Genomic DNA, 22,683 nt, shown 5'->3' with positions numbered 1-22,683 from the left:
AGCTTTCCGCGGGGCTCGTTTAATTAATGCCGGCACGCGGGCTGAGGCGATATTGTGAGCCCTTGATAGGAAACTTCCGTGGGTTTTCATAAAGTAAATGAGACACAATGCCGGGTGCCCGGACATTCAGCGCCGAGGCCAAAAGTGCCCTGGGGCTGGCCGGGAACACAAACGCTTCCCCTCGGGGAAACGGCCTCCCCTGCTTGTGCTGCTCGGTTGGGGCGTCTGTCTGAAGGTTGCGTTTTTTGTGGGTTTTTTTTTGGTTGTTGTTTTTTTTTTTCCCTAATAAAATCGGGTGGGTTGGTGCCGGTGCCAAGGCGGAAAAGTTACAAATGTAGCAGTGAGCTCACTGGGATGCGGTGGAAAGTTTGGGATAGGCCAGTGGTGAAGCTTGCAAATAAATAATGATATTCAGTCGTATGTAATGATTAGTAATTTGTCATAATATTAAGACTAGAACATCCTCTTTAGCTTGTCCACAAGCGATCTCATTATATTTGTTTACTGTCTGCATAATTGGAGCAATTTATTGGTATGTATTGAATACTGCCATGTTTTGCATGAGTGTTTACATTGTTTTTCATTTATTTTCTCTAGTTTGGCGTAGGGAGTTCTATTATTTGCTTCAATTAAGGGGAGTGATTTAAGTGTTGCACAGAAAGGCTGTTTGGGAAGCGCGATATTAAAACAAGATAAATAACTCTGCCTACCAAATGAAGTTTGGTTCAGAGCAACAGATACGAAAAGACTAAATGAGTGCTGCAAACGATGTAAATCCTGACACAAACCAGAAATCTCACACCACTTATTGTAATAATTTTTGTTATATTCACTGACAGAGCCTATTTAACTAAAATAATAATTTAAAAAATAGTCACTGATGAATGCATAGAAAATGAGATCTCTCTTAAACTAGCAGCATTTCTTAGCGATAATTAGACAACACCTTGATTACATGTAAACATTTGTCAAGACATTTTTCAGTACATTTATTGTCCTTTTATTAATATATAAGTATTCTGACTGTTCCAAAAAAAGAAATCTCACCAGAGGAGCATGTTTCTGATTAAATGTGCCTATATTATTATTATCCATTTGTTTATTTGGAAACCTGTGATTTATCTTTTGATTGGTATGCCCAGACATTGACACAAAGATTCAATCTTTCATATTCTTCCTTTTAGATCTTGGATGAGTTTTGCAATGTGAAGTTCTGCATAGATGCCAGTCAACCAGATGTAGGAAACTGGCTCAAATATATCAAGTTTGCTGGATGCTACAATCAGCACAACCTTGTTGCATGTCAGATAAGTGATCAGGTATGTGACGTTCACTTTCTGGACTTGTTTTTTTTAAGGAACTTAAAAGTGTCAATGGAAAAAAAAAAGACCACAGCAGTTCACAACAGATTTTGGCCTGTTTGCTGTTATGGCAAAAGATAAGGCACAGATGTGAAATGCAGAATAAGGTAATTTTGATTATGGGCTGCAGATAATATGAAATTTCTATTTTTCCACGTTGTTGTTCAATCCATAAATAATAATTTCTTTTTAATCTTATACCCTGATAAAATTTGAGATTGCTTTCTTAGGAATACAAAGGCAGTCTTTGCTGATTTTGAATTACCAGCGTTTTCCTCTTCCAGTCCATTTGGATTGCTACGTTAAACTGTGGAGTTGATCAGAAGCTGTAATGTGAAATTAATGGAAAGTGTTGAGGGGAAGACACAAAATTGATAATGCTACCAGTGTAGTTGTTTGTATGGGGCTTTGGATTTGAATGCACACGTGTGTGAATATTATAATGCCTCTCTGTACACTTTGCTCAAGCTTGTGATACTTTTATGCTGAACCAGGATCTTCAGTGGTTTTCTTTTTGTTTATTGCACTTAAATCCACTCTGTTGGGCTGAAACATTATTTGTTGTGTATTGGAAAAAAAGGCTGGGATAGACAGAGGAAGGATGGTGAAGCATTTTGTTTTCAATTATGCTGATGAGTTATTACGGGTTTCTTAAATCAAGGTTCGCTTTAGTCTGCAGATAATACATGCCGTTAGGAAATATTTTAATGGGTGAAGTTAGGTTAAGAAAGGCTATACTTCTTTAAAGTAAAATGTATGAAATAGCAAAGCAACAACTGGTTGTGAATTCTTGTTTCAAATTTAAACTTTGCTACCTGCAGCATAGCATTTGCTTCGTTTAATCAGTGTTTCATTTTTCACCACTTAATTAACAGCATCAGATGCATGTTAAAGATTACCTTTAGCTGATTTAATTGCCTTGACAGTATTGAAAATAGAATCACAACCAGACACAAAGCTTCAATTAGAAATCTTTCTTTCTAATCAAATTCCTTACGTATAGGAAATGAATGTGAGAGAGCCTGCCATTTCCAGCATAGTATTATGTATTTCGCTCCTGCGAGATAGTTGATTAAAACCAGTTTAAGTAACTTTTTCAGAAACTGAGAGAAGATTTTTTGTAAATGTTCAACTTTTGAATTCAACCCTAAGCACATGTAATACAGAATGAGCCAGCCAGAGATAGAATTTCTTTTTTATATAGCAGCTGGTTTAACTAAAGAAACCATAAAGATTATTAGTAAATGCAAAATACATTTTCCAAATTGAAATATGCTTTACACTGAAAAATGATAAATTCCTTTAATGCAGAGCATTTATGGAACAGTGATATGAAAAGGAAACTGTGTAGATTAATTGAAACAGCAAATTAAAATATTTTATGTTTAATAAGAGCTGGCATAGAGAGGAAAGATTGGAAGCAAAATCACATGCATTGGTCGAAGCAACTGACTGTCTTTGCGTCTGTATCGGTGATCTGCAACTGAAAATGCACCCTGGGCTCTAACATCAGCATCTACCTCTGCGACTCAGCCATGCACCCACGTTTTGACGTTTTTGGAAGGAAAGTTATGGTGCTTGTAACTTTCTCTTTTTTTAGTGTTTACATTTCTGAGATTTGGTAATGGTGGCTGTACTGCTGCCAATAATTTCTTTCATCCACTGGAGACTTGTTATTTATTTTGCACAGTATCGTGCTGTTCATAATTCCATATTTTTATAGCTTATTGTTGCTGAGATTTGGAAATTAAGAACTGGTTATCTTTCAAGTAGCATGTTGTCAGCTGGGCGCTGTCAGCAAGAGATTGTTGTTCATTTGGCCCTCTGGAAACGCTGCACACTTACCCACAAAATTGTCCGCGTACTCCAACGTTTTATGACCAGAGCCTAAAAAGTTAATGCTAAAAATGTGCTCTCAAATCTTAAAGCGAAAAAGCCTTTCTAACAGCTCCTCCTTCTGCTTTCTTCTGGCACGAGCTCACCAGAGGTAATATAAAATATAATGGGAAGGCAAACTGGGAAATGGACGTTACATGGCCAAGCGTGTGCGTGTACAGGGAGTGACAAATGCAAGTCAGGGCTGAGCGTGTGTGTGCGCCTGTGTATTGACTGCGTGAGGCTGCCCTTGGGTTGCTCTGCTGCTGTAGCTCCTAGAAAAAAAGGGGAAAAAAGGATTAAAAAAGAAAAAAAAAAAGAGGAAAAAAAAAAAAGGTGAGCCCGAGGACGCGTATCAGTGGTTGCAGCTAGAGCTGGACGATGGAGGCGATGCAGCCCAGCTGAGACAGGAGGCCCCAGCTCAGCTGGTGCCATAGCCAGTGCTGGGTGCAGGGATGGGGGGCATCCCCATTTCCCCCCAAGAATAAGCAGCACCTTGGCAGCCCTCATCGCACATGGAACATCCCTATTGCAGGAGACGCTACTCGATGCTGAGGCACAGACACTTGATCAGCAGTAATTGTTCACCTCTAATTGCTTCAACTCATCTGTAAAATTCACAAGCAAACATTGGGCTGTACCTGAAAAGGTAGACGATCCTGCCAGCACTCCCAGCCTCATGCTGTCCACAAGTTTATGCTACTAAATTCAAGCTTGACTGACAGACAGGTATGATTCCCAGACTGCTTGAGGCAGGATTTAGATGAATCTCAGGGTGATGTGTAATCTAGTTGCTCTGCTAAGCTCTACCTTCTGTATTTAACAAAAAGAGTGAAAGAAAAACATTTTTTGTTGTTGTCTCTATCAGAGTTTTTTCAGAGACATACCAGCCCACCCCCTGCCTCACGGCTGAGGTTAGGTTTCATCACTTAGGATCAGCTTTACAAAAGGCTGGGGCTCGCTCTCATGACTGTATAAATGAGCTTTGCTAAGATGAACAGCTCGATAATGGTGGGATGCAGTCAAAACACGCACGCTGAATGGAACTCGTGTTTCGTTTGATTGGAGGTGGAGTAAGGTTTAAAAGGTGCATATTTTTGTTTTGGTTTGGTTTTTTATATATCAAACGAGGTTGATCTAGGATTTCTCTTTGCTGTCTTCCTATTATCTCCTGTCATACCCAATCTAACCTGAACACATGTAATTCAAGATGTATATGAATAATAAAATTCCACAAAGAGAGCACTCATTTTTTCCTTTCCCCAAAGAAACTACAGTGTGTGCAGAGCTGCAGAGAGTCTTGTCACTGTTATTGCCCTGGAATGTGTTTTTTCAGCTCCAAGTCAGTTAGGATTCAATACCAGTTTCTGCTTACTTGGATGACTCCACTCTGTTATCATTAAACGTCTTATTAGTTCAACTTTTTAATGACTTCAGAATGCTTAGTGCTGTTAGGCTTTCTGGTAGTGCTGTCATCCCAGCAAAAGCATTGTTTTAAAATATATGTATTAGTGAAAGTGTAGTTGTGAATGCAGCAGTGGTTATAGCAATGGCGTGTCAGGGGCTGTCACGCGTTCCAGGCACATTTTCAGGCTGGGATTGCGGTCACCTTCAAGCTATAAAAATTTTTCTTTCTTTTTGCCTTTTTTCTTTTAAGAAATGTAGTTGGTAGCAGTTTTAACTTAAACTCCTGAACACTGTTTTTATCTTGGTTATTGCTTGCAGAGCTCTGGCAGTGACACAGGCACATAACACTGTGAAACTGCGCTGAGGTTCTGGGTCTCTTCCCCCCAACATAGCAGCTCCTGCAGCTTCCCTTTGGGTTATCCGTGGAAAACTTCAGGTTCCTCAAGATCAGTTTACTGAGGCTTTGGTTTGCTGTGTGTGCTGAAATAGGTTGGGGTTTTTTGTGTGTGTTTTGGTTTTTTCCCCTTATACTCAAGTATATGTCACTGCAATGACCAGTAGTTGCTTGCAGAGCTCTGGCAGTGACACAGGCACATAACACTGTGAAACTGCGCTGAGGTTCTGGGTCTCTTCCCCCCAACATAGCAGCTCCTGCAGCTTCCCTTTGGGTTATCCGTGGAAAACTTCAGGTTCCTCAAGATCAGTTTACTGAGGCTTTGGTTTGCTGTGTGTGCTGAAATAGGTTGGGGTTTTTTGTGTGTGTTTTGGTTTTTTCCCTTATACTCAAGTATATGTCACTGCAATGGGAGAAAAACCAGTAGTATTACACTCTTAGCAACGTGCCCGATGTCAGTGATATAAATTTACACAAGTGAACCTACTGCTGTAGGTTTCACCCCATCTGATCACATCTTAGGCGTTTTACAAACTTTTTAAATCTGCAGACACAGCTTCATGTTTCAGATTTTACTGCCGCTGCCCCCCCACTCTGCAGCAGGCAGCAACCGATGGAGACTCACAGCCACCTGCAAAAGTTGGGTATTTAAGGAATAGTTTGGAGGCTTTGTTGTCAGAGAGTGAAATTAAGGTTTTGGCTGTTGTGGGTCAGGAGGGCACACACATGCTGAGCTCATATGGAGCCCCATTCTGCCATGATTCTTCCTATGAGTTATTAGTTTATTAAGCAAATAAAGTTTAATCAGCTCCCACTAAAGATCTGTCTCCAGTGGATCGAGGTCGTGTTAGTGTAGGGCTGGTGCGAAAAGGAGCTCATTGGTGGTGATTTTCCACTCACTGCAGTTTGAGCTGAGGCTGTGGGTGAAACTCCTGCCCCGTTTTTATGTGTGCCTGTGTTACCTGGAACTTAATGTGTTGGTGGTGGTACCGCTCTTGGCGTTGGCCTGTCCTGATGTGACCTAAAAGAAATTGTTTAGAACAAAATCTGGCAACTAGTTGTTGCCATTTCTGCAAAGTGTTAAGCTTTTTACTGATTATTCGCATTTAGTAAAAGCAGTAAGGCACATCTAAGTGCCTTCTCTAAGCAAAAATTTGTTCGTTTTTTTTTGATGAGAGCTGTTAAATCATACTTGTATGCCCACCAGAAAGGCTATAGGGGATTAAAGATGCCCATAGAGCCAGGACAAGGCTGCAACTCAGTTGACACTTCATGTTGTTCTCGAGTGAAGGTGGGATGTTAGAAGACACCTGCATGGTGAGGTCACCTCAGGAGAACGCGTGGACACACGTGGTCTGGTGTTGGTCATTAGCAAGCCCCAGACAGGAGGTTTTGCAGGGCTGGAACAGCTTGGTTGAATGTGTCAGCCTGGACCCATGACTGTAGTGGATGCTAAAATTCACCTACGATGGAGGAAGACATGAGTATCACTGGGGAGGTGGCCTGCAGCTTGCGAGGATGAAGAGGGTGCCTTGCATAGGGGCATCCTGCAGCTCCCCCCTTGCTTCGGGAGACCAGGATGCACCTTTTACCTCAGAAGGTGAAAACATGGGTATTCTTGGTGCCATTTCAGGAGAGCGTCCTCACTCCAACCCCTCCTGCTTGATCCACCTTGGCAGTTTTGAGGCATTTTGGAAACGAGGAAGGAAAGGGTTTGCAGTCCTGGTGCCAAGGCATGATGGTGCTCCCCTACCATCTTGGCAGGGTGAAGGGGAGTATCCCCTCCTCCCTGCCAGCCTCCCACCCGTGTCTCCACAGCCGCTTGCATGCAGGCACTTGCTGAGTCTTGTCTGTGGATTTTTGCTGGAGTTTTCTTTGGGCATGATACAGTGCTGGGGAAAGACTCCTTTACATTAGCCCTTGAAAAAACTCTAGTTCATTTCAGTTCTTTTTCACTGTGAGGGTGACAGAGCACTGGACCAGGCTGCCCAGAGAGGTTGTGGAGTCTCCTTCTCTGGAGACATTCAAAACCCGCCTGGACGTGTTCCTGTGTGATCTAGTCTAGGTGATCCTGCTCTGGCAGGGGGGTTGGACTGGATGAGCTTGCAAGGTCCCTTCCAACTCTTAATATTCTGTGATTCTGTGAACCTGGCTCAGGTTTCATCACATAGTTCTCCAGCTGCAGAAGTTGTTCATCATAGGAGCTAAAATTGCAGCTTTGCTGTTTGGACATTTTTCTTTCTTTTTTTTTCCCCTCAAATTCTTAATTACAGCTTGTTTTGAGGTTATATGTCTGTTCGTTCTCATTTTTTTAGCGGGCTTAAATCCCAATTTTGTTCAATCTCCTTGAACATAATGCTTATTATTAGTTTTGAACATTTGTTTTACTTTTCAGGCAAGTTCAACCCTTGCTCTGAAGCAGTTCTCAGGCAAATGCCATTTGACACTGGTGGCCCAAAGATGGCGAGAAGCTGGGACCAGTGGCTTGCTCAGGGTACACATATCCATGGCATGTGGTGGAGACTGGGAACCCGTTAGGTGCTGGATGTTGGTGCAGGAGCAGCAGTGCAGGGTTCTGCGGCTGCTGGTGGGCTTCACTGGGCTTTCACCAGGGTGTGCTCCACCATCAGTGCCTTCTCGTCCTTCCCACCACCTCATCCAGAGTGAGTTCTCCAATTGGTCCTCCCACTTGGATCAGTGGGGTGCATGGCAAAGTCACTCGGTGCCTTTTCCCATGGCACTAGGTGGCAGTTCAGTCCATCGCCCTGGGTGTTAAATTACAAACAGCACCAGCTCTGAGCAGCATCACTCACCTGCCTTGAAATCTGAATTTCCCAGGCAGCACTAGGGTGATGTTTTCCAAAGCTCTCATATAAGCAGGAATAAAGAATGTAGCTGGATGCAATGGCATACAGCTCCTCGTCAGGGCTGAGCACAACAGATGTAGCTGCTGGTGCCTTTGCTCATGCTTGTTGGCTGAAGTGTCACTGCCCCCCCCCCAAACCAGCATCCTTTGCTTACACCTTCCCAGGGGCTGAGGGGCATGCTGGGTGGGAGCGGAGGGGGGTTTCAAAGTGAGTGGTGGGGTCTCACCAGGGCAGATGGGATGGCTGGGGCACTTCAAAGCGCACAGGCAGCAGCAGCCGAGCGCACGGCCCCGGCCCGAGCTCGCGGGGAGTGCGTTTTCGCTATTATTTCAATTATTACAACTTCCTGAATAGGTTGAAGGTCGTTCATAATTCACGCTTCTGTCATCTTTACACATGCCAAATGCAGTCTATTAAGCATAAATAAAATTTCAAGTGCCTGACCAGGAAAAGTAAACTGGGATTCATAACAATGAGGCCTTATTCATCCATTTAAAAGTAAATTGTGTGTGTTCCTTTTTTTCCCCCCCTTCCCATTCCCTTAACGGCTTTGCAGTTTGGGAGCTTTTATTTCTGCTCAGTAGCATAAATATATGACCTGTGGTGTAGGCAGACACAGAGGACTGATGAGTTAGGCCTCTCCCAACTTCTCCCCACCTCAGACCCCCTGAACTTTGAAAGTGTTTCCAGATCTGGATCCGATTTTGCTCTTCCTATATAAACTGCAGTCACACACCGCTGATCCCAGGGCATGTGAAATGCGCATCTGGACTTTGCTTTTATTATTTTTTCCTCTCCTCTCTACTGTGCAGCAGCTCTTCCTATGCTTCTCGAGGCAGGCCAGTGTGTGCTTGTGCGTTGTGAGTGCAGGTAACGAAATAGGCTTAGTAGGCTGAAGAGGTGAAAGTCAGAAAATTAAAACCTTTCATTAATTATGGTAGGGTCAGGACTGCATCCAAGAAATCTTCAAGCTTTGCAATAGAAAAGTCCATTTATCCTGCATTACTGTTTTCTAACACAAAAAATGCTGCAGGCGGTCGAGGTTGCTGTTGTTGCAAGGCAGGGACAGCCGGAAGGGCTTGAGGGGAATTTCTGAGTGTTCCCACCTGGGGGCTTGCCCGACCCCTGTGTCATCTGCCCTTGGTCGGCTGCTGCTGCCTAAAAACCCCAGCAATGTGGTTCATTTCCACTGGATGCAGTTTACTTCTTATTCTTTCTCAGCTGGGATAATTCCAGGAGGTTTTAGGTGGGAAGAGTGAGACAAAAGCTTTTCACATGAAGTAATAAGGAGAACTATTAATCTGTGTGATCATTTTGGTTTGAAGTTCAATATGTTTTATTTTAGATCCTCACTGGAACACAATCTGATTTACAAACTGCTAGTGCAGGTGAGGGCCATTTTATATATACAGAAATTTTAAAACCTATTTTTAATAATAATTAAACTTAATCTTTTAATAATAATAGCAACATGAAAATACCAGAGCTAGAAATCTGTCACTTGGACCTTGTTTTGGGGGGTGTTAGTTCTGAGATGCGAAATAAAGAAAGATCACTCAACCTAAAACATGGAGTTTTTCGGCAAACTCTGTCTTGTTTCCCTGCTGAGGTACAGAGCGGCTGACCAGGTAGTTTCTGATGAGTATCTTAACAATCTCTGATATTTTTGAATACCAACGCAGACAGGAGAGTTGGCTGCAGTGTTTAAACCCTGGTTAGGGATTTGTCTCACAGCTGCGAGAAAGATGCTGCATTGTACTGGGGCTTCCCGAAGAGCAATGGTGCACCCCAGCACAGCACTTCATGAACAAGACCCTCTTTATGCCTGTGTACGGTCCATGTGTCCTCACTTTGCGATGAGAGGTGAAAAGGTCTATCAAAATACCTTTGCTGGGACAGGAAAAATACTGGAGAAGGCTTCGCTGTGGTTTTTATTCCCTCCTTGGTGCGGATGCACCACTGATCTCAGAAGAACAGCTAAGTTTACTTGACTGTGACACAAAACCCAGCAGCATCAAGGCAAGTCCTGCACAGAGCGGAAGCTTCAGCACGGTTCCTCTGAGATGGTGGAGGTCCCACCTGGCCATGGATGGGTCTGATCCTGCTCCAACCACAAGTAGGAGGTTGATGCTGCAGCAGGGAGGTCTGCAGAAGTCTCTCCTGTCAGTGTGCAATGCCATACACACATTATTTCCATCCAAAGCCAGCCAGCAACCAGGCTTATCTTCCCCGGATCGGACTGCAGCTTCCCTTTCAGATGTGTGGAGGCCATTATACTTCTGGAAGAAAAAAGCCATTTTTCAATACATTTATATTAATAAATGGAAAAACAATGCTTGCTTAAAGGAAATATTCATTGAATGTGGCACTGACATCAGATTTATTTGTGAGAGTTAAAAGCTGGCTTCACTTAAATGAGTTTCGGTCTTTGATCAGATGAATTGTGTTGCCCCAGTCACGTCCCTGGTGCTCTGGAGCCCACGCAGCAGCCCCACGTCCTTCAGCACTGGTGGCGGCATTGGCTCCAGAGGGGATTGTGGTACCAGGCATTCGCCCAGCTGCATGAAGAGACACACATGAGACTCTGCCATGGCTTGCATGGCCCCTTGCACGCTCCGGAATACTCAGTGGAGTTCAAAATCTTCTTGACAAGGGCTAAAAATGGCAAGCCCAAGCAGACCCAGCTGACGTTTTGACCAGGGTGGTGTGAAAGAGGAGGGAGCTGCAGCCTGGGCTGATCAGGCTGCCCACAAACTCCTCCTTCGGGCTTTTATGGGGAAAATTGGCCATAAGCAGGGGTTTGTGGCACAGGTACCTTGTGCCTGATGTGTTTTCCCTGTGCTTCTGGCACCTGGAGAGGGGCAAGTGCAGGGGTGGTGGGACGAGCTGGCCCTGGCAGCCTTCATCACTGCTCCCCTGCATGCCTCCTGTGGTGGTTTTTGGGACAAAGTGAAGAAAAGAAAACAAATCGAGGAATGCAGCTTATTTCGTTATTTTTAGGTATTTAGCCCATATCTGTGGTCAAAGACCGGTTGTGCAGCAATAAAGGATTAGGCTATACGGCCACCTCCTGGAGGACATCGGTATGTGCTTGGCTGCCGGGGCCACCCGATGGGTGAGGGTTCATGTGCGACCAGGCAAGGAAAATACCTGTGCATCTCTGGATACCCGTACCTGCCTTGCGACAAATGCATCTGTTTGACTTATAACAGTGGAGGCGATTTTCTGCCTTTCTCCCGATGCGCTGAAATGACTATTGTGAGCTGCGAGTTTGAGAGTGAAACCTTTAAAAATGCATTAGTCAGAGAAAACATAAATGCATCATTTTTTTTAGTGTAGGAATCAAAGCTGTCATGTGTTTTTGTTTAACAAGGCCTGAGGAAGTTACTAATATTTATTTGAGCTGCTTTGTGGAGTTTTTTGATACTCTTCACATTTACTGCTGAGACATAAAGCGTATACTCTTCACATTTCCTGCTGAGACAGAAAGCAGCCAGATGGATTTTGGGAATTTCCTTTCGGCAGAGCCTCGCAGTGCCAGCATGTGCTTGTTCTGAGTGCATGGACCAAAGGGAGCATGGCCCCTTCACTCCTCCAAGGCCTCTTGCTTCCCTGATGGCTTCTTCTGATGTCACCTGTACAGGGGGATCAGGTGCCAGTGGCCGGGGTCACCACCAGCAGATTTGGCTGCTCATGATATTTTTTTACTCGGGACTGATTTTAGCTTTGATTCCCATCTGAAGCTAAGGAATAATCAGATGCACTGGTTTGTATAAGCCTCTCTTCTCACAGCTTTCTGAACTGTGTAGATAATTGAAATGAGGGGCTGGATGCCTATGGTTTCATCGGCAACATCTTCTCATGGCCACTTTGGTACCTTTCCCCAGCGACACAAAAGCTGTCTCCCCTACATGAGTAACTTGAGGATGCGTTTTATGGCTACTTTGTACATGAGTTTGGTGTGACTAAGCGTGCAAATGGCTGATGATATTTGCAGTCAGTCACACAGCTCATTTAGTGGCAGATGCTGTTGAAAGCAATCATCCTTTTATCCTCATAGAGCCCAAAGCACCATCGGCTTTGGGTCTGGAAGGAGCAGAGCTGCCATAGTGAAAGTCAACACCTCCAGCAAATGGCAACCAGCGCCCATGCCAGGACAGGATCTGGCCATGCAATTTTCGTCCTGTAACACTCACCAGTAGTGGTTTGTGCCTCTTTGCCTGTTGTGGTAGTCACATTGCTTTCTCTTTTTTTTTTTTTTTTTTCTTCTGCAGATATTCTACAGAGTGGTAGCAGATATTGAACCAGGAGAGGAGCTCTTACTGTTCATGAAGAGTGAAGATTATTCACATGAAACAATGGCTCCGGACATTCACGGTTAGCCACTTCTTACTGTCTAATCTAATAGAAAGTATCACTGAAATGAAGCAAAAAAATTAAGGTGGTTCTTCATCTGTTCAAATCCTTTAGAGATCTGGGGTGACTTCATTGCAGCCAGAAAGGAGAGCTGAGCAACAGTTGTATTTTTCTGTCATCTGCCCTCCTGTTTGTCTGAATGCTGTTCAGTGAATAAACTAGTCCAATATTATCACAGCTCCTTCAGTCCCTCTGAAGGGTGAGTCTGCTCTCAGATGTGTTGCCGATGCTGGCACTGGGAGTTCTGTGTTTATTTTCTTCATCACTCCGTCACTCCAGCCTGGTCCAACCAGGAGCGTAGCTTCATTCAGTGTTGCATTTGAATGCAGCTGAGTGTCGCTTCACTCAATGGTGCGTTTTCTACCCGCTAACCTGGCGAGCTCTAGTTTGCACAGTCGATATTTCTCAGCATTGCGTCCTTGCAACTCCTAAGGCCATTTAGGTTTTACCCTCACTTTCTTGAACCTCCCTGGCAGAAACTGAGGTCTGCAGTTGTAACTGAGGGCAGTGGTAAGGCTTCAAGATTGAAACTTGATCATTTTGTGGGTACTGCAAAAGAAGAAGAAGTGTCCATGTCCTTTTCTCTAGCCTGTGCTCCTACTGCAGGACCTGTATGGACCCTGACTATAGGTTATTTTTTGTCACTTACCCAAGCAACTGTTATTCTGTCATCTTGAAATGAGAAAATCTCAGGTTGTTAATGTTGCTGTCACTTGTGAGAACATTTGAGCCATTCTTCCTCCTTCTGTTCATTCATTACTCATCTGCTGCACAGATTCTTGGTCTGAAACTCCTGAGTGGTTGCTGAGATTTGTCCCCCACCTCCATAAACTCCCATTTGCTTGCTGCCTGTTGAGCAATGGGTTATACAGCCACAGAGGGGACTGGGTGTAGGACACCTGCTCAATGCCCATCAGGTTGTAGTTTATGCCAGTGTGGACATTTTGCAGATTTTTGGGGATTCAAGAACAGGGCAGGAGGTATCAAGGGTTGCACTTTCTTATAAATTTATTATATTTTCAGTAAGAAAATACGTTGTGACCAGTTTTACAGAATTTAAAGCAAGGTCCCCTGTCTTCATTGCCCCAGCTTCATGTCTCTGGCTTACTCTGAAGAGGGTTGGGTGTGGAAAAAGAACTCTAATGGAAATGAAGAGACTGAACACCCTTTTGGCTAGTTTAGATGCAGATGTTCATGTCTAAGGCTAGCTCCTTCATTCAGAAAGGCAGAGACTGGCAGCCTCCACTGACTGTTGGCTGGTACAGCCAACCCAGTACCGTAGACCTTGTATATCTCCATTTTGGATAGTATATAAACACTGCCTTTTGTCCTAAGCCAGTGTTAGGGATCCCTGTTGGGTGTCACTCAGGCAGCTAACAGGTAGTATTGCACTGTCATATATCGTAGAATTAAAGCATTATTATAAAGTGTTCTAAGGCATTCTTGTTTCTTTTGAGGTTCTTCTCTTTTTTCATTGAATAGTCATTTATTTAACCTCTTTGTCATGGAACTCCAGATGAGTTGGTAGTTAAAAATGACTGAAAACTGATGCAGTCTCCCTGTGCCCAACCCCTTTGTCTTCCAGAGGAGCGCCAGTATCGCTGTGAGGACTGTGACCAGCTCTTTGAGTCCAAGGCTGAGCTTGTAGACCACCAGAAGTTCCCCTGCAGCACACCACACTCTGCCTTCTCCATGGTGGAGGAGGACTTCCAGAAAAAGCTTGAGAATGAGAATGACCTTCAGGATGTGCATGAAATCCAGGAATGTAAAGAGTGTGATCAAGTTTTCCCAGACTTACAAAGGTAGGAGTAGATGCTTAAAACATTATTGAATGAGGCAAATTCTGTAATGGCTTCAGTCAGATCATGCAGGGCATCAACCAGGGCTGAATCTGATACCTTCATCTTCTATACAAACCAAAGATGAAGATGAACAAGACCTATGCACTGGTTGGTTTTTGATGGCTTAGAAAGCAATGGAGTCTCAATAAATCAGAAATTTGGTCCTTGTACTGAAGTCCTTAGTGTGGACCTTAAATTAAGAACTGCATCTTCTGATAATCAGATCTTTAGCTGGCTTGAATTGGGCTGGTTGCAGTGAGATCAGAGGATTGATTATAGTTCAGATCAGCTAAGGTCTGTGCTCCTTATTTTTAGGTGGAAATAAATTAGAACATCTCCAAGTGGTGTTCACTGATATTACTGGTATTTTATCTTTGCAAACAAGATGTGCTAGCGAGAGACAGGTTCTATATGTTAATATATGTACGCCTATGTGTTAATATATATTTAAAGCTGTACTATTTCAAAATACAGGGGTTCATAACTTTCTTGTATACGTCTCTTTGTTTAAACAGATAGGCCCATGTGCATATGTACCTGAAATGCATAGAATGTAAATAGAAAGTATGACTTCTGTGGTGCAGATCACAGCAAATTTCGCAAATTACTGAACGATGTTGAGAGTACACAGGAGCTTCTGCAGCACATCCCTCATGCATTCACATCTTAATGCTTTCAGGACTGGGGGAAGTTTGACCTCAGCCAACTTTTGGTAGCAGGGCTGAGATATCTCAATAGCAAAATCCTGGTCTGGAATCTCCCCTGCAATGAGGCAGTGCATTTCTTAGGAAGCTGATTTACAGCGGCAGCAGACCTGGGCAAATATCTCTTGCTTTCAGCCAGGGTCTGTAGCATAGCTCCCATGCTCCCACAGTGTCTCCTTTCCTCTCCACATTGTGTGGACACAATCTAAGTGTCGCTTAACTGCCCTTTTAGGGACAAAAGAGTATTTCTTTGCATTGCTTAATAATCATAGAATCATAGAATGGTTTGGATTGAAAGGGACCTTAAAGATCATCCAGTTCCAACCCCCCTGCCGTGGACAAGGACACATCCCACTAGACCAGGTTGCTCAAAGCCCTATCCAGCCTGAAATCATGATATGCCCCTTAAATATTGACTTATCAATTTAGAGTGTTTTGTGGGTTCATATTTTTCACAGAAATCTTTACTAGTCCATGATTCAGGTTCTTGTGGTATCTGTTGGAGGTTAGCATGAATCTGTCCAGGGTTAGCCTCAGACAACTGCTCTAACTTCAGGTGCTGGTTCTGCAAGGTGGAGGCCCTTCTCCCAGAACATGTATGTTCCTTAGCTGCTGCTGATGGAATGGAGGTGGCTTGGCATCATGCCGGTGGTCTCAGATCGGCGTGTCGTGTGACCTTGTCCTTAATACTTCTGCAAAATTAAAGACACCAAAATTCAAACATGATGTGCCAAACATCACTCCCCACGTACTAGATCAACCCCACTGGGTGGGAATTTGTGCAGGCACAAGGCGTTACTCACCGGCTGATGTTGAGCAGTATGTGGCTTCACATCTCTAATTCTCATTCTGAGTGATTGATTCGAAGGGGCTGATGTAGGCAGCTCAAGTTGAAAGGGTTGCAGCAGCGTGGATGAGGCAGGCCTATAACATTTTTCTGCGTTGTGAGTTGCTCGGTGTTAAAGTTCTTTTCTGCCTGTGAACCAGAGGATGATATCTAACATATGAGAATCATTGAGGAAATGTAAATTTAGCTTAAAATATTAAATATTAAAGAGAAAGGGCAGAAAACAAAGAACAAGTCATCATAATTAGATGGGCAGTACTGTGAGAAGGAGTGAAAAATGAGAGAGAATGCAGTCATTCTCTGAACTCCTGAATTATTGAAAGACTAATACACCACAAAGACAGTTCCCAGCAAAAAAGTACCAAAGTGTGCTATATCCAGATTATATAAAACAAAAGGCCCGAACATGCCATACTTGAGGCACACACGTAATTGAATGGAGAAAGAGGTGAGCAGGAAGATGGAGATGTGGGGGGCCAGGACTGCCCAGTGCTGATGGCAGATCATGGAGCCATGGCATGTGTGCAGGAGCTTGTGCTAGAGCCAGGGACAAGAGTCTCTCTAGGTCTTACTGCAAATTTGTTTACCAGTGTATAATGGAAAGTCATTTGTTACAGAAATATTAGGAGGGGAAGCCAGAATTATTTTTTACCTGAGGGATGGTGTCTGAGAGGGGTAGAATTAAAGAGCATCCACAGAGTGAAAGCGTTTCCTTTACCTGTGGCTGAGAATGAAGGGTGCTGTTAGAGCTGCACAACAGCAAACCAGCCTGTAAACCTGACAGGTTTTGTCTGACATAGATCAGTGGGAGCTTCACGTAAGGAAGGATTGATCCAGTTTGGCGTCCCAGGCTGAAGACCTCAGTTTCCAGTGGTTTTTCTGTGAATCCACTCTTATATTATGTGGTAATCTTTCCTCAAGCAATACTGTGAGTTATGACTTTGTATGTGACCAAGCGATACAGGTGTTAAAAATATATATTTATTGCAAATGAATAATAAAACAGGAATTCAGAAAATTCAGAGATGTAAATGAATTCAAAGATGTGCAGTAGAAATTAGGTGGGGATTGAATACCCTACTAATACACTGAATAAATTGCTAAAAAATGAATGAATAAATAGCTACGCAATTGGACACCATTAATAATAATCAAGTATAACTTCTGTTGTAGTTTCCCATATTTAGAGGCTTCTTATGCTCATTCTGTCCTATTCCAGTGAACTTATTCCTCTATTCCTGCTGGAAGAAAATCAACACTCAAAGGAGTGGAGTCAGGCATTGGGATCCAAGGGGTATTTAGAGGGAAAGTCATATGGTATAATTAATTCAGACTTTAGGGAAGAATTACCAGAGTGAAATATTGAGAAGTGTATGAAATATTCTCCTTAGGGAGCAATGGCAGCAACATCTCCTGGAGCATTTGCAAGTAGCCTGGCAAAACATGAGACGTTGTGTTATTCTGGAAAGGAGGAGGATGTTCTGCCTCACGGCTGGGGCAAGCCTGGTCCTCAAAGGACTTGGATCTGTCAGAATTGGGGCTTTGGGGTTTTTCATTTTTTTTGTACTGTATTTATGTGCTCTGCTGTCTCCTTTTCCTACAAATTGCTGATAAACCTGTGTGTGTGTGTAGGACTTCACTGAGCCCTGTTCCTGTTTCCACAGCCTGGAGAAGCACATGCTGTCGCACAGTGAGGAAAGGGAGTACAAGTGCGACCAGTGCCCCAAAGCTTTTAACTGGAAGTCCAACTTGATACGTCACCAAATGTCACATGACAGCGGGAAGCACTATGAGTGTGAAAACTGTGCCAAGGTACAGTGAATTTGTAGGCTGCCTGGCGTTTCTCATGCCACTGGATGCATGAGAGCATGGAAGTGGGGTTGCCCAGGGCTGGGGTGCAGGGGAGTGTAAGGCTTCTGCCATGCTTCAGACAGTTTCTCAAAGGTTTACACTTCTACTTTATAAATATGTTATTTTTCTACCCATTTTGATTTGGAAGTGGCTGTGGGGTCTGAATTGAGCGCTAATGCAGAATACTGAGAATCCTTGAGCTCAGTGCTTTGTGCCTTGTGAGGGCTGGTGGTGGGGTGTAGGAGGACCACTGAAGGGCAATAAAGCCCGAGGAAATGCGGAGTGTGTGGGCTCCCCAGGCTGTTTGCCAGCCATTGGAAGCAGAAACTTCAGGACACTACTGCAATATAAATCAAAATAAGGAATAGCGATGGGCCCCAACTACGCTGAATGAGTGCGGCTATCTCATCTCTGGAGTGCCTCTGTCACTTCCCAGCACCAGCCTTGCTGTGTAGATTATTTGTATAGAATGTGGTGCTCTACATTTCTTTTTATCAGATTCCCAAAACTTGGGCTTTTTGCATGAGGAATTTCTTGGGTTTAAGTAGATTTATTCCAATAGTGGGAATTTTATATTGAGGTGACGCTCATAAGATGCAACCAAGCCCTGGGTGCCAGGACTGCATGCAGGATTTCTTATTGTCACACACTCAATTGTCACTATAAAGTACTTCTATTCTAGTAATGCTTAGAGGTTTTAAACAGCCACATTTTGACTCATGTTCTGTGAAGTCCCTGACCTCAAAAGCACAATTTCTAATGGCAGGGTCGAATGCATCTGCTGCAGCAGCTGCAGAGGGGTTAACAGATCCACCAAATACTCGGCTGATCCTGGGAAACCGAGGCCCCATCCTGCAGGCACAGCTTTTGTTGGTGCCCATTAGCAAGGCTGCGATGCAGCCATGGTTTTTAATTTTAAATACTCCCAAATAGCTCCAAGGTTTGAATTTTAAAAGACTCTTGTAACAACTGGCTTCTTCCGCAGTTAAGTTTCTTGGTTAATCAGTACTCATTTCCTAGCAGGTTTTCACGGACCCCAGCAACCTTCAGAGGCATATTCGTTCCCAGCATGTTGGGGCTCGTGCTCACGCTTGTCCAGAGTGTGGCAAAACCTTTGCCACTTCTTCAGGCCTCAAACAGCATAAACACATCCACAGCAGTGTCAAACCTTTTATATGTAAGTCTTCAACTAAATGTCTTTGATTAAGTGTTACTTCTTTTGTCGAAAAGCAGCGTCCGAAGCAGGAGGTTCTGTTGTGCTCCCTTTGAATTTCTGACTGGTTTCATGGGGGCTGAAAGTTATTAAATGCATACTGGGTAATTCATAGTCCAATACAAAGCATTATTTTCATACAGTTTTCCTTTTTAGTCAGACACTGTACACTGTACAAATGTACTTGTTGTCCCTGGGATGTTTTTCGACGCAAAGATGCAAAAACTGAGTGGGAAGTGGGATTTAGTGAGAAGGAACCGTGCCAGGCTTGGCGGCTGCAGCCTCATTGCTTTGCTGCCACCATGGTCAGGCCATGCTGGGAGTTAGGCAGAGCCAGCGGCACCTGGAAGGCTGCTTTGCTTTAAGAGTTAATTCTGGGCCACAGGGTCTCCATAGCAGATGTCATGACTTTTGCTGGAGTTGGAAAATAAACCTTAGAGGCAGTGGATTTCGGTCAGAGGAGCTTGCCACCTGCCTTGAGACTCCTTTGCATGCCCCGAATTTAAGTATTGAGTTGAGCTATTAGATCTTCGCCAACAGCTGCTCCAGCCATAAAACTTGCCTTGTATGTGGGCCTGACTCTACGCTGGGCTATAAATCAGATCCTCAGAGTCTCACGGGTTGTGTTTACTGCTGAGCCAGATCCTGCAAGGAGATGGGGAAGCTGGGTGCATGGGAAGGTTGCAGGTGGCTTTCTCTCCCCTGGTGAACCAGGGAAGTAGAGGCAGAAAATATTTAAGAATATTGTTCTTGCTAGCACTAATCTCCACCACAGTCTTTTCAGGCACCTGCTATGGCTTAAATGTCACCTTGTGACCTTACTTGTCCACTAAATTTCTTAATCTTTTGTTGCTCTCAGAAATAATTTATCAAAATATCAACACCACACTCAGACAAAGTGATGGCCACATGCTAAGATAATTTCTCCAGGGGAGTAGTATTGGCTTGAAAAACTAATTTGCGTGAAGTCTGTGTACCTGCCATTGGGTTGGAAAAATCTTTTAGTTTGGGCTTCTTCAATAAGAAAATGTATAACTAGATCCAATAATAAATATCACTAATAAGTTTTAAACCTCATTACAGGTTAAGTAAGTATACTTAAAGATTATAATTGTTAGAAAACAGTAACTTCTGGCTAGGTAGGGAGTCTTCAGATGATCCTGTTGCAATTCCCTACATAAAAGTCTGTAAGTGTCACCTTTCTTAAATGAAATAATCTTTCAAATGCTCTCTGTCACTACTTATTCTGATAAATCAAAACAGCAACCAGTATTCTTCATATGTACAGTGTGAGGTATGAAAACCCATTGAGCAACCTATGAATTACAGCCATGTAATTGCAGAACAAAAGGGTTTGGAGACCACATGTTTGGTAGGCTTTGCTGGGCAATGGGAGGGAGGTAGGGTCACCTAAAGGAGATATCTGTTTTCCACCAGAAGGCCACACACCATGATTTACTTGTACCAGTCTGTTTATGGCAACTGTCTCTTATTACAGTACCCTGCCCGAGCTTGAGTGAAAACTCACCAACACTAAGGTAATTACTCACTGCCTTTGCAAAATCTCCAGCCTCTCCAAATAGAAACCACATGCCATAATAGACTGAACATATTCAAAATAGTACTTACAGTAATTTTTTTAATAAGCAGAAAATATGCAAACTTAACTGCTGGCTAATTTGGGGTCCAGAGAAAATCACGGTACAGTGTGCGTAGGCATGAGATGAATTTTTGCAATTTGTGAGCCAGATTGGGATTTTTTGTTAAACGTGGGGTCTGTAGAGCAATAAAAGCTGCAAGGAGGGAAGCTTCCCTTACAAGTTAGTTGCTTAAAAGTATGGTGCTGAGATACAGAGGGTGTAATAAGGTGTAATAGGAGAAACCAAACCCAACTTCTGTTACTCTGATATGTGGAAGCACTTAAAGTTGATAACTATCCACCATCTACTAAAGATTAAGCAAAGCTTTACTTGGGAATAAAAGTCATGTGATGTAAAAAAGGTTGATCTTATAACACAAAGAAGAGAAGTGCCTGAGAAGTCCTGGCACCTGGGAGTATCCACAGAGATTGAGATGGTAGAATCGATTTAGACACTGAGTCTCCTCCAAAATCTGTGGGGTGTTGGGTGTGCACTTCACTGATGCCATGTCACACCTGGGCTTCAGGGAATGGTCTCCAAAAGTAAGACTACTCTGGGGAGCAAGGGCTTCAAACCAGGGCCTAAAATTTCTTTGCTGGCCTTGAGAGCCTGTGGATTGAATAGGCTGCCTGTTAAATGCAAGAGGCACCCTGAGAAAGCAGCACCTCATTAAGTAGTTTTAAATAACTTCTATGCTCAAAAAAGTAAACCCCTCAGTACAACTGTTAATTATTTGATTGGCACTATAATAATAAATATTTGCATATTTCAATGGTATTGCTATTATAGGTTTAATTTATTTTTAAAACAGAGATAAAATATATTTACTCAAATGATTAATTTGCATCTCAATAGTTTATAAGGATATTTCTCACCTGTAAGTGTGTATTTTTGCTTTTCTCTGGAGTGGAATATTTCTTGGTTCTGTTGACTTTTGAATATATTAATGGAAAATAGCAATTTAACAGTGTATCCGTGTTCTTTAAAGAAGAACTTCCTATATATGCCAATATACATCTTTTCACCTACTTACCACTCTAGCCTGCCTTAGTGAAGTGTTTTGATAGTCATGTGAATAAGAAGCAAGCCGTCAACACAACCTGGTAGAAGATCAAAAGTTCAGAAAACATTATTTGTTTTTAATTCTACTTTAGCCTAGCCTTGTAAATTTATGCACTGTAGATTTTTTTTCTGGAAAAATATATATGGTCTGTTGCTCTGCTGCTATATGTTAGGCATAACTATATCAGTGTTGATAAGAGTTCTCCTGCTTTACACAAGGAGTAAAGGAGTTGATCTGTAATATCCAAAGTGAAGCTTGTGCAAACTTATGGATATGTAACTTGAGTTGTAGCATTTTGGTCAGTTTGATTTTGGTTTCTGTGATCAACCTGATGGGAGCAGGGGAAGCTTTTTGTGTAAGACCTCAAGAAGGAAAGTAAGGGGCCTGATTCTGTACCGCGAAGTATGGAGGTGGCTTTCTTTTGTAGGAACAGAAACCTTATGCATATGATTAGGCTAAAAATAGGAGAAAATAGTGAAAAAATCAGAGCTTCATATTGCAAATAAACATCATATACATCTATATTACATAAGAAATAGGTCTATGTTAAATAGGCAAATAAAATATTTTCTAAAAAAAAGAAACAGAAAGTACTGCTCAATAGAAAATCAAGTCTTTTTCAAGGAATTAGAATAAATCTCTCCTCTCCTCTCCTCTCCTCTCCTCTCCTCTCCTCTCCTCTCCTCATTTTTCTTCCTACTAATCTCGCTTTTATCTTTCCTTTTTCTTCCATTTGTTTTCCCTTTCTTTTTAATTTTAGTTTTTTCTTTTCTCTCTTCTCTCCTGTCTTTCCTTCTGAATGAAGATTTCCAGCAGGAACAGTAACTGATACACAGCAACATTCTTCCTGAATTACCGCATTGCAAATTTCCTGTGTTTGGGCCCAATTCTGCACTCTTTACCCCACAAATTGTCCCGGGGATGTCAACGGGACGTGAACAGGGAAAACGAGTGGATCAGGCAGGATCAGGCCTGCAAACAATAGAAGCATTGTTGCTGAGATATGAAGCAGCCGGCTGAAGAGGTAAACAGTTAAGAGATGACAACAAGTGGTCAAGTTTCTCAAGGGCAGAGATTTAGAGGAGCAGGAAGGTTAGCGCAGGCCCCGGTGCGAGTGGAAGTTAGAGGACGTGATTGCAGTTCATGGGAACCAAGAGTGCAGGATGGGATACATTCAATTCAGTTTCCTTTGCGGGCTGAAAAT

The 22,683-nt window shown here is 43.0% G+C and overlaps 1 protein-coding gene across 4 annotated transcripts in view; it reads left to right on the top strand.

Annotated features, from left to right (window-relative positions):
• Positions 1-1,190: 1,190 nt before the first annotated feature.
• MECOM (MDS1 and EVI1 complex locus) overlaps positions 1,191-22,683 on the top strand; it is a 46,919-nt gene continuing 25,426 nt past the window's right edge. For 2 of the 4 annotated variants that reach the window (XM_010188977.1, XM_010188976.1), the window contains exons 1-5: positions 1,191-1,319; positions 12,179-12,281; positions 13,906-14,122; positions 17,377-17,524; positions 18,587-18,740. In XM_010188977.1, coding sequence (XP_010187279.1) covers positions 12,233-12,281; positions 13,906-14,122; positions 17,377-17,524; positions 18,587-18,740 — 568 coding nt within the window. In that variant the 5' untranslated portion in view covers positions 1,191-1,319; positions 12,179-12,232. Of the gene's footprint in view, positions 1,320-12,178; positions 12,282-13,905; positions 14,123-17,376; positions 17,525-18,583; positions 18,741-22,683 lie in introns of those variants that run through there. The other 2 variants (XM_010188975.1, XM_010188974.1) reach the window with 2 other exon arrangements.

This window comes from Mesitornis unicolor, unplaced genomic scaffold, assembly GCF_000695765.1.
Source record: "Mesitornis unicolor isolate BGI_N332 unplaced genomic scaffold, ASM69576v1 scaffold46017, whole genome shotgun sequence".
NCBI lineage: Eukaryota > Metazoa > Chordata > Aves > Mesitornithiformes > Mesitornithidae > Mesitornis > Mesitornis unicolor.
Note: the sequence above shows the minus strand (reverse complement) of the source record. Positions and strands in the feature narration are given on the sequence as shown.